Genomic DNA, 11,896 nt, shown 5'->3' with positions numbered 1-11,896 from the left:
CGCTTCCTCCTTTTTTCGGCTGCGCTTGGGTAGCTAGCTTCGCTTCATTTTTACTCTGTCTACTACTCTACACTCTGTCTGTCACTCTGTACACTCTGTCTGTCAATCACTTATTTTTCTCCGTCAGTTTTTTGGCACAGCCTTGTCACTTTCGCAGATGCGCAGTAAGTGAGATAATGGAATAGTCCAATGTAGTGAGGTGGGGGGCCCCCTCCTGTCTGCGACACGACAATAATGATTTGATACCATTTTTCGCAAACGGAGTTTTAGAAATATATAATAAAAAAAATAATAGAAAAAAATAATAATTAAGCATAAGTTAATAGGGCATTTTGGGGGCCCCTAGGTAGCTCGGGGCCCAAGGCAATTGCCGACCTTTGCCTAATGGTAAAGTCCGCCCCTGGTTCTAACAATTGTAGGCTAATAATCGAGGGCTACTAGTATGTGAATCTGCGTGACCCTGATTGGCTGCGGGGTGTGACGTACGCGCGTGCGTTGGAGGCCGATGACGTCACCGCTCTCTCGCGCCGTCTCTTCCCTCATTCATTTTCAGCGGTCAGTCTCCTGAGGTGAGGGGACTGAGGAGAGCAGTTTACGGTATGAGTTTTTCTCATTATTTATACAAACACTTTATACAGTTTGATTTAGCGACAGGCTCATGTAATGGCTTCTGTATTGTTTTCATCGGGCACAGCGACACTTGTGCGCATACTGGCGGTGTAAGTGTGTATCTGTCAAAACTAGTATGAGAGATGGAGAAGAAACGCAAGGAATGAGCAGAGAAAATAGCGTGAAAAATAGATACAGGGAGGCCCTTCAAGCAGACGCTGTAAAATGTGTCCAAATATGTTTTCTGCAGCAGCAGGACCTTCATCAGCTCCCGTGATGATGATAATAGTGAGTGAGGAGGATCAGGGAAAAGATGAGTGCAGTGTAGAGTCCGCGGAAAGCTGAACTACTTTCAAAACACTTAGGCTATGTCATCATGAGGGTATATGAACCCCTTACCCTGTTACGCATTATTTCCACATCTGCATAGTTGACGATTACCGCAATTTACTTACATTTTTATGAGACGCGTTTGTAAACCATGTTTTCCGCCAAAATAAAAGCTTGATGCAGTTTCCGCCCAAATAAAAGATCATGTGCTTATCTCTTTCAAGTATAGAAATTAGTACAAAACTAATTATGAAAGTTTCCATTATTTTTCAGTGCATTTGTTTTACAATATATGGCTATTACTGTCATTATGGCTACGTTCACACTGCAGGGCTAAATGCTCAATTCCGATTTTTTGAAAAAAATCGATTTTTTTGCAAGGCCGTTCACATTTCCAATTAAATGCGACCTTTTGTGATCTCCTGTGTGAACGTGAAATGACCCAGAAGTGACCCGCATGCGCAGAAGAGTACTCAACGGTCAACGACGTCACTTGTTGTTTGCGGAAGTAGGCAAGTAGCTAAACTTTAACTGTGATTCTCTCTCACACACACACACACACACACACACGAGCGCGCGCAGCGACCGTTACACAAGAGCCAGACAGCAGCCGCTGACCTATCTAATATCAGATTCAGCACAAATAAGTTAACATAACGTATATATAATGGCCGTGGGATTATTTTTTTAAATTATTAACGGGCTCGTCGAGGTCGACCCGTTCGGCAGATTTACCTCAGCTCGACGAATATGCAGTCCGTTTTCAAACCGACGACTACTTCAACGCAGAATTATGACGTTTTCCGCGTATCAATGACGTGCGGGTCGGATACATGCGACCTGGCCGTTCAGACTGAAGTCGCATTTCAAAAGATCGGATATGTATCGGATTTGGGACCACATACCCAAGTGGCCTGGGTCGCATTTGAAAAGATCGGATCTGTGTCGTTCAGACTGTCATGAAAAGATCAGATACAGGTCGCATAGGGGCAAAAAAATCGGAATTGGTTCGTTTCAGCCTGCAGTGTGAACGTAGCCTATAACTATTATTAATATGTAGTAGTGTAATGTAGACACTAGACAGACACACAAAAGAGGTTTGAATTTGTTTAGAAAGAAACGAGAAGGCCAAAACTTGGCCACTAAATAGGCTATTTAATATTCAATTATTTTAATGATCACAATTAAAGTTTTAATTTTATTAAATTGAACAAGCGCAACATTCAGCATTCAAAAGATAGGCTATTATTAATAAAAGGTAACCCATAGCTTTGAAAGTAAAGAAGAATATTTCTTACAGTTAATTTAAGTTACAGCCTGTATAAACGAGAGCTTTTGTTAGGTTTTTTCATTATTTGGCAGTTTTAGCAGTTATATTTTTTGTAGCGTGTGGTGTGGTCAGGTGCGTGATTGTGACTGTCACTATAGACCTTGGACAGAGCTCCTCAGTTTGCAGTTAAAAAAATCACTTAATTTTCAAAGAATTGTATTATTATTTTAGTTTTATGTATTATTGATTTTTTTTCGTTGTTGTTTTATAAACGCTCTATGACAATTGTTTAATAAATGTTCAATCAAAATGCAAAACATCGCATCTTTTTTTTTTTTTTTTTTTTTTTTGACTAATCGTTGCGCAGGACATGACTTTGGTCGACTAAGCATCTATTTGGTTGACTACAGCCCTAGTTATTATAAAGTCAAACTATATTTAGTAGAGATGCACCGATTGATCGGCTGGTGACCGGAATTGGCCGATTTTCACGTGATCGGCCATGACCGGCGACTGGCCGGTCAGTTTGACATATGCCGATTTTATGCCGGTCAAATGCATTCGGGCGCCGCATGATTAACCTTTTGAGCGATATGGTCTCATGGGATTTTTATTCCTGCGCCCGTGAGAGTACGGCGCCACATTTAGAATGTTCAGTGACGTCGCATCACTGCCAGATTCAAACTGTGCTTTCGCGCGTTGGCTGGCGCTGGGCCAGAGTCGGACGCGTTCAGCGCTGTCATATATCACGACTAAGCAGTGTTTTCAACCTCATAATGTTTATTTTAGGTTTCAGATATTTATAAGCACGAGTAAAACAATACATTTGGAGTTTGTAAAATACACACTGATGTCTGTGGAAGCAGCAATAACAATCTATTCAAATATAATTTGCCGACATGTGTTATTCATATCAGACAAACATAGTGGAAAGAACTATAAAGTTTACTCTATTCTTCTCAGTTCACCGGCCACTTTCTTGCTTTTATTTCGGGAGAAACTGATGAATTCACGTGCTGTAAATCCGACTGACAGGACAACATTGCGGCGCCCATCTCATGTTATTAGATCAAGATTATTTATAAAGGTTTTTAAACGACCAAACACACTCACACGTATTTGTGAATCGGGATATCAGATAGGTAGTTGATGACATGGTAAGCAAGTCCGACACATCTGTCATACAGTATTATTGTGGCTGCGGTGTATCTATACTGTCTATGGCGTGACGCGTCGCCATGGAAACATTAAAGGGAACGTTTGCCTTGAAAAAACTCTCTCTGGGGGTGGGGGTGTCAGTTAGAATATTTTAAACTTACGCGTGAAAGGGTTAAAGAAAAGATCGAAAATAAATATTTGCGTGTGCTGTAAAGTGGTTAGAAAAAAATTTAATCGGAATCGGCTAAAATCGGTATCGGCAGGTCAAACTCAATGAAAAATCGGAAATCGGAATCGGCCTAGAAAATTGTAATCGGTGCATCTCTAATATTTAGATTCACATATTATGGTGTAGTAGTTATTTGCCTGTAGAGGTTAATAAATGGGTAGTTGACAAATGGCCAAGAAAAAGTACTTTTTTTGAAAACATAACTTTTTAAGAAAAAATACATATATTTATGGAGTATGAAAACTGCAGTTTCAGAAAATAGTAGTGGTCACTCATTTTGTCAATGACATATTTTTTTTCGCGTTTTCACTCAACAGTACTGTAAATGTGTCCTATGGTGTGACATTTAAAAAGTACTTAGAAACTATATTAAATAACTTAAAAAAATACTTGAGACAGAATTGTTCACATTATTAAAACATTATTTTCTTAAAGTGATATTTATTTTACATGAAAGTACTAATTAGAATCATTTTCACCATGGATATATGAACCTGATAAACTTTTCCCTACGAATGTCAATAAAACTTTTTTGCCAACCTTACAAAACTGTTTGAAATTGTACCTATTTAAGAGGAGATATTATTGTAACTCCCCTAATGCCAAACTTGACTCTTTTTTTAACCCTCTGGAGTCTGAGCGGTTTTTGGGGCCCTGGGGGTGTTCTGACATGCTCTGACATTTGTGCTTTTTTCAGTTGCTTATAAACATATTAATGGCAAAGGTGTAAATTCACTCTATATAGCACAAACAGGACTACAATAATATGTGAGCCACATGTACATGTTTTCATTTTTGAGAGAATAATGTTTATGCGTGGTTATTCAAAAAACTAAAAATTAAAGTTTTTGAAATAAGGCCACAAAACACATACTAAATATGTGGCAATAAGACTTTTGACTAATGGATGTCGTCGCCTATAGTTTTTTCTTCAAAATTATGTGAAAATAGTCTTGCTTTATCGTTCACATAAAACCATACATTGATTTAAATTGATGTAAAACAGGTTTTGCTTGGAAAGCCAATATGCGAGGGGGGCGTGAACGAGGAGTGGTTTACACCTTAGAATACAATGTCCCACCCACTCTGCATAATGATGAGCCATTCACTCAGGTGTGACACTGACTGAGCCACAATGCAAGGACAAAATATATATTTAGAAGAAGACTTATATTGACCATTTAAGATTTTGCTTACATCTATCTTGTAAATATGTTTTGCTATTTTATTAAAACGGTTACAATTACAACAATAATTACAATTTCAACAATATTTCAAGTGTACTCTTTCTTTGTAAAAAAAATGATTATAGGCCTACATTTTATCTAGGCCATCGGTTCCCAACAGGGGGGTCGCGGCCCACAAGGGGGCCTCAGCGAGCTCTGTGGGGGGTCACGTCATATTTTGAAAAGTTTTGAGCAATGAGCATTAAATAAAATCATTAACTTTTTTCTGTTAAAAATGTACAAAATTTATATAATGAGCGAGTTCATCATGAATCCATTTTCCAATCCGTGTTTTTGTCTTATCCTGAACCACTATGGTACACCTATAATAAGTGTTTACATTGGGACTATTTAACACTGGTTCGGATCGCTGCCGCTGCGGAGTAGCACAGTACCTGCGTGACTCGTCAAAGACGTACACAGAGAGAAGTAGTTCCGGCTACAATGTTCTTCCGAAAGACGCATTATTCTGTTAATAAACGCAAGTTTTTTATCGCTCGCTATAGCGCCAAAAGCCTCAAAAATAAAGCCTCACATTGATAAAGCCTCACAAATAACATGCAAGTATTGAGGTCCCAGACAGCAGTCATTTAGTAATAGCCTATATTCTTTTTTTTTTTTTTTTACCTACACACCAGTATGAATATTTTTGTTATTGCATTTCAAATAGGGCCAATTTATAGGCTACTCCTAAGCCTACGTTTTTAGATTACAAAGGGCCAACTGATGTTTTCGTTATTGTATTTTCAATATTATAGGCTATTATTTGTGCATAAACATATCTGTTTATAGTAAACATACCGTTTATTTGAAAACAACATATTTTGTCATCCTTGCTGCAAGCTTACAAGAGCGATAATATCATTAAATGTGAAGGGGGGCCCTAAAATAATTTCTTGGGGAAAAGGGGGTCTCAGACAAAAAAAGGTTGGGAACCACTGATCTAGGCTATGTATTCATTAGTTTGAATATAGCCAACATTGGAACAGCTAACATCTTAGTTGATGACTTTATTTTTGACAAAAATAGTATTTTATATATAGAAATTGCTAAACAAAAGCTTATTTGATGTGGAGAAAAACTGTACCCAAATCTACTAAACAAAATGTTGCCTTTCATATTTCGTCTGACAGTAACGTTTTTACTCATCTCAGTATAGCAATACAGTTTGCTAAAACATCATCATTCATTCACACACGCGATTTAAATTTAAACTGTCTTTGCCAGCTGTGGTAAACAGCGCGCATCTCTGCCGTTTATTCATTCATAAACAGAAACCCACGTGAAGAAATTCACGTGAGAAGGAAAAAACTTACTAGTATTCCTCAGCTCGCTCCTCGATATACCCGCACTTCTGAGGGACATTTTCCATTAGTATTATTCCTCAGAGCGCTGCAAGACGGTGTAAACAATGATCTAAATAAACTTGTGTGTTTTCTCGAGCTGATGGGGGCGTTCACAGGATTGCCTCAGCCATTTGCGTTTGAATAGCGCGCGCTCTCCGTGGGCGGAGTCACATTACATCTGAATTAGCTGTAATGAGGTCGACTGGAATCGCTCTCTTTTAATACAGATTTCACAAGATGAGAATATTTGTTTTTTATATAAATTACTTCATTTAAAAGAAGAGAATTCAAGCTTCATGCCTGTGTCTCTGTATGCCTGTTTGAGTATTCGCTGAGTTATTGTTCATTTTCGGACGCGTTTCAGAATGGACTTCACTGGCAGATAGAAGGCAGAACTCGCTTCTTGTTTATTTTTCTTTATTTGGCAAAAAGCACAACACTGTTTTTATTGTGAGTATACACAAAAATAATACACATTTAACAGAATCGATTGATGTATGAAACTCCTATGGAAAATCAAAGTCAACAGAGTATTTATGAGTTTCTTTTACACTAATAAAAAAAAAGCGAGCTGGTATCGCCGGCGATACCGTAGACCTCAGGGGGTTAAAGATATTTTAAAATAAGTATATTTTTCTGTTGTTTTATGTTTGTCACACCATAGGACAAAACGTCACACTAAAGGACAAAGATAGTCATTGCATATAAAGAGTCAGAATATATAGTGTTTATTGTAACAATAATAAAGGAGAACATTTGTTTTTTTGTTGAAACTTTATTAGTGCTGTCAAAGTTAGCGCGTTAATAACGCGTTAACGCAAAATCATATTAACGGCACTCATTTTTTTAACGCGCGATTAACGCAGCGAGTATTTTCTGTTTGACCCGTGGCCCAACCCCTAATTGGAGAAATGGAGATACACAGTGTTGCCAACTTAGCGACATTGTAGACCCCTTTAGCGATTTTTTTCCCTTTAAAAAAGCGCCCAAACCTTATTTAGTTTCTGAGAATCTACCGGTACCGCCGGTACTGCTCTCCCAGCGCGCGCGCTCACCTCTCTCTCTCTCTCTCTCTCTCTCTCTCTCTCTCTCTCTCTCTCTCTCTGCAGACAGGAGCAGCGCTTTAGTTCAGTTAAACACAGATATTATGTTGCTTCTCTAATTTTACATGCAAGTATAGACGAAATCACATCACATATATTATCTTTATCTTATGTATATTTGATTTAATCAGAAGACGGCTCGATTATCTGGATTTTTGTGCAGATTAACATCTTGAAAGGGAGAGCTGGTTATGTCTTAATGGGTCGCGTTTCAGTCACTATTTCATATTCATTCCGTTGTTTGACAACAGAAACAGTAAAATATACCAATGAAAACACTTTTATTGAGAATTTAGCTTCATCAAAATGGGCACAGAGAGAGAGACAAACTAATGTAATAATAAATAATTCATAATAAATGCACATTTAGCATTTGCAGAAGAGCTGCCCTGTCATGCAAAAATCTAAACATGTTTGTGTTAGTAAATTTGAAACTTGAAAAGTATTAATTTAAGGTACATTTAGAACAAATAAAAAATGTGCGATTAAATGCGATTAATCGCGAGTTAACTCATGACAATCATGCGATTAATAGCGATTAAATATTTTAATCGATAGACAGCCCTAAACTTTATATATTCGTTTTAAAAGCTTCTTAAGGAGGTCTTGTCCTATGGTGTGACATCTGTGTCCTATGGTGTGACAGGCCAAAGTGTCACACCAAAGGACATTTTCTGTGACATTTTCTGTCACACCAAAGGACATTTGAGCTTTTGTGGCAGTTAATAACCATGCTAATATTAGCTGAACTGTTATTAGCAATTGGCATGATACATTTGCATAATATTACATAGTCCTGCTGTTAAAAATACAAATTTTAATTAAAAAAATTAATTTAGGAGTGTCACACTAAAGGACAAAAAAACTTAACAACTTCAGTGGTCTGAAAACATAGTTTAATATTTGAACAATTCTGAGAGAAATACTTGCCATGTGCACTGCTCATGGGCTTCATAGGGGTCTTCAGTCACATGACCTTGAATGGGGTCTTTCAACTAAATTTAGTTGTCCATGATATTGCCCAACTTAATATCAGGTTATTGCATAACACCAAAGGACATTTTTTTCTGTGACAAACTTTATTAAATTCCTACACTTTTAGAAATGTATGTATAGGAAAAGTGATGGCCACTTAGTGAAATAAACACTTGCACAATTATGCCAGGAGTGTTCATTAAGATGTTTAAACATTATTTTCTTTATTTATAAAAGTTAATATTTATGAAATAATGTTGTCTACTGTCACACCATAGGACGATTTTGAGATTTGGCTCAAAGTTGTAAAAAAAAAAAAAATAACTCATGTATTTAAACAACAAATTCATGTAAAACAAGAAAATGTTTAACCATTTATAGTATTCTAAATGATGAAAATGTTAAATAAATTATTTTTTATCTTCTGTGACGGTGAAAAAGCCACGTCACGTCAACTACCCAAATATAGGTTAGGCCTTTTTATTGAATTATTTTGTTTTATTACTGATGATTTATCCATGTTATATAGTGAAAAATACTTATATATTTTAGATTTTGGCAGATCAGCTCCTCCCACAGCAGTCACATCATCAGTGAAGCTCCTCCATCTGCAATTCTCCAATAAATGCTGGAATATTCCCATCGGCTACAAGTAAAGACGAGCAGCAATGCATCAAGAGTCTGCTCAAGAGCTGAAATCTGTAAAGACTGAGTTTATTAAAGAGGACAGTGAGAACATGAGTGATCCAGAACCCTGCAGAATGAAACACACTGAAGATCCTGAAGAACAAAGAGGTTGGTGTTTATTCTTCATTCATTCATGATGCTGAAGAACATTCATGTTAGAAACATTCAAGCACTTCATCACATTTAGATAAACAGTTCAACTATAAAATGGCTGCAAAAGTTTTATTTTTATTTTTATTTTTTTATGGTCAGTAAAAGGAGGTTTTATATTGATTGTCAACATCAGGTCAAACTAAATTAAAATATTTTAACTGTTTTATTTTACATTTATTATATGGTTTACAATTTGTAACAATTTGATCAGAACTTTGACCTGAATTTTGTGCGTATTTTTACAAACATGTATAACAAATAATTATCATTCCAAAATGTACAAATTTACTCCACTTTACTGCAAACATTTGTGTTCTTTCTCACAGTGAAATTCACTTGATCTTGTGTTTCTTGTTGCCCACTTTCACATGCGTGAAAAACATGGGATTTGTGCCTATAATGTTTAAAAAAATAATAACTGGTAGATCAGTGTACCTCATTCATGGAAAGTTTCAGGGATGTTTAATTAATTATTGTAAGAAATTATTGTAATATTTTATAGCAGTCGTCTGTTTATCTCCATTCACTCCATATTTCTCTCTTTAAATTATTTTGATTATTTAGAAAATTAATTTTTCTTTCATTTCAGACCTGATGGAAGTGAAGGAGGAGAGTGAAGAACTGAGTGAAGTGAAGGAGGAGAGTGAAGAACTGAGTGAAGTGGAGGAGAAACATCATGTCAAACCTGGAGAAAAACCTTTGAGTCGCTCAAAGACTAAAAATACATTTTTAAAGAAAAGAAAAGACAAGAAATCTTTCACCTGCACTCACTGTGGAAAGAGTTACACAACCAAACAAAATCTTGAGATTCACATTAGGATCCACACCGGAGAGAAGCCGTCCTCATGTGATCAATGTGGGAAGAGATTCAGTCAATCATCATACCTTGATGTTCACATGAGAATTCACACTGGAGAAAAGCCGTTCATGTGTGAACATTGTGAAAAGAGATTCACAGACAAAAAATCTCTTAAGGTTCACATGAGAGTTCACACTGGAGAGAAGCCGTTCACATGTGATCAATGTGGGAATAGTTTCAGTCAATCATCATCCCTTAAAGAACACATGAGGATCCACACTGGAGAGAAGCCGTTCACATGCCATCAATGTGGGAATAGTTTCAGTCAATTAGCAAACCTTAATGTTCATATAATGATCCACACCGGAGAGAAGCCATTAACATGTGAACAGTGCGGAAAAACATTTATCTGGGCATCAAACCTGAAGAGACACCTGACGGTTCATACAAAGGAGAAGCCACATTCATGTTCTGTATGTGGAAAGAGTTTTTCAGTGCTGCAAACTTTACAAACACATCAGAAAATACACACTGGTGTGAGAGAGTACATGTGCTTTGAGTGTGGGAAGACTTTTATTTCAATGAACGGTTTAAAAGTGCACCAGAGAATTCACACTGGAGAAAACCCTTACAAGTGTTCACACTGTGACAAGAGATTCAGTTATTCATCATCTCTGAAAATACATGAGAGGGTCCACACTGGAGAGAAGCCGCACACGTGTGATCAGTGTGGGAAGAGTTTCTCTATTAAAAGTCACCTGAAGAGACACATGAAGATCCATGCAGTGGAGAAACCACATCACCACAGTCTGAGGTCACAGTAAGTAGTTCATCATTATGTGCTGAGAAACACAAGCTACTTTTCCACCTTCGGAAAAGGTTCCAGTTGTGTTTCCACACACTTGGTTAACCGTGCCCAACCGTGATGGTAGTGTGTGTGCATTAGTGGTGGAAATTTTTATTCTTTCTAGAGATTTGTTCATTTTCAGTTTGTTCATATTACAGAAATACGCCAGGAGGTGGCGAAAAATAGTGACTTATGTGTTACAGTGTTTCCCCTACAATGTAATGTAATGGACCTAAAAGGCTCAACCCAGGAATTGGGTAGAAAAAAAACGTTCAAAACGTCACACTCTGTTCAGAACAGTGTAAATGCCACAAAAACTCAGGCCAAACATGCATAAAAACACCTTTTACTTGTTATTGAAGGTAATCAATCAAATGCAATCAACAAATCATCTTATATCATAAATATTAAGTATCTGTATAATATGTGGGTTTTAATACAGGGTATCCGCGGGGTCTTGAAAAGTATTAAAAGGTGATAAATCAATTTTGGGAAAATTAAGACCCTTAAAAAGTAGTAAAAAGTCTTATCACGGCTTTATAAAGTCTTACATATTTTTTCTGAATTAGCTGTCCAACAGTTTGAGTCCCAAAAACATCGTAAAAGTGTGTGAATTTAGTCATTTTTATAAAAAAAACGAACAGGTACATAAAAAACTAGGCTATTGTGGGTGCGTTCATAAATTGCCTCTGAGAGCACCAGAGCGGGCAGGCGGGCGGAAGTTCAAAAGCACAATGTAAGCTCTGGCGTACCCAGTGCGTATTACAACGCACCGAAATGTTTTAAGAGAAGGTTGGTGAACGCATGAACAGAATGCAATAATATCTGTCTGCAGAGCCACAGTTTTACCCCAGCAGTTTTACCCCACGCATGCGCAGTTTCATCACAACAGTTTTACCCGCAGAGTCCGTTTACAGTTACATTAAGCCATACAATTTGTATTATGCATTTCCTTAACATGTATTTGCTAATCAAACACTTTATATGAACAAACTACTAATCTATAAAACACAATCGGTCTTCCGACCTTTTACTATTGTGTTGATATGCGCGAGGGAGAGAGAGCAATACAGCGCTCGTGTTGTTTGAAGGCGGTGAGTGCGCGTGCGCGGCCGGGGCTCTCTCTCTCTCTCTGTTTGTTCTTATGCGCCCTGTCCACTGATC

General features: G+C 37.2%; 1 protein-coding gene across 3 annotated transcripts in view; it reads left to right on the top strand.

Moving 5' to 3' along the window:
• Positions 1-526: 526 nt before the first annotated feature.
• The window catches only part of LOC309501239 (uncharacterized protein), a 72,889-nt gene continuing 61,519 nt past the window's right edge, over positions 527-11,896 (top strand). For 2 of the 3 annotated variants that reach the window (XM_082173304.1, XM_082173303.1), the window contains exons 1-3: positions 527-597; positions 8,799-9,041; positions 9,676-10,705. In XM_082173304.1, coding sequence (XP_082029430.1) covers positions 8,915-9,041; positions 9,676-10,705 — 1,157 coding nt within the window. In that variant the 5' untranslated portion in view covers positions 527-597; positions 8,799-8,914. The remainder of the gene's footprint in view (positions 598-8,798; positions 9,042-9,675; positions 10,706-11,896) is intronic. The other variant, XM_082173305.1, reaches the window with a different exon arrangement.

This window comes from Leuciscus leuciscus (genome assembly GCF_965113295.1).
Source record: "Leuciscus leuciscus genome assembly, chromosome: 1".
NCBI lineage: Eukaryota > Metazoa > Chordata > Actinopteri > Cypriniformes > Leuciscidae > Leuciscus > Leuciscus leuciscus.
Note: the sequence above shows the minus strand (reverse complement) of the source record. Positions and strands in the feature narration are given on the sequence as shown.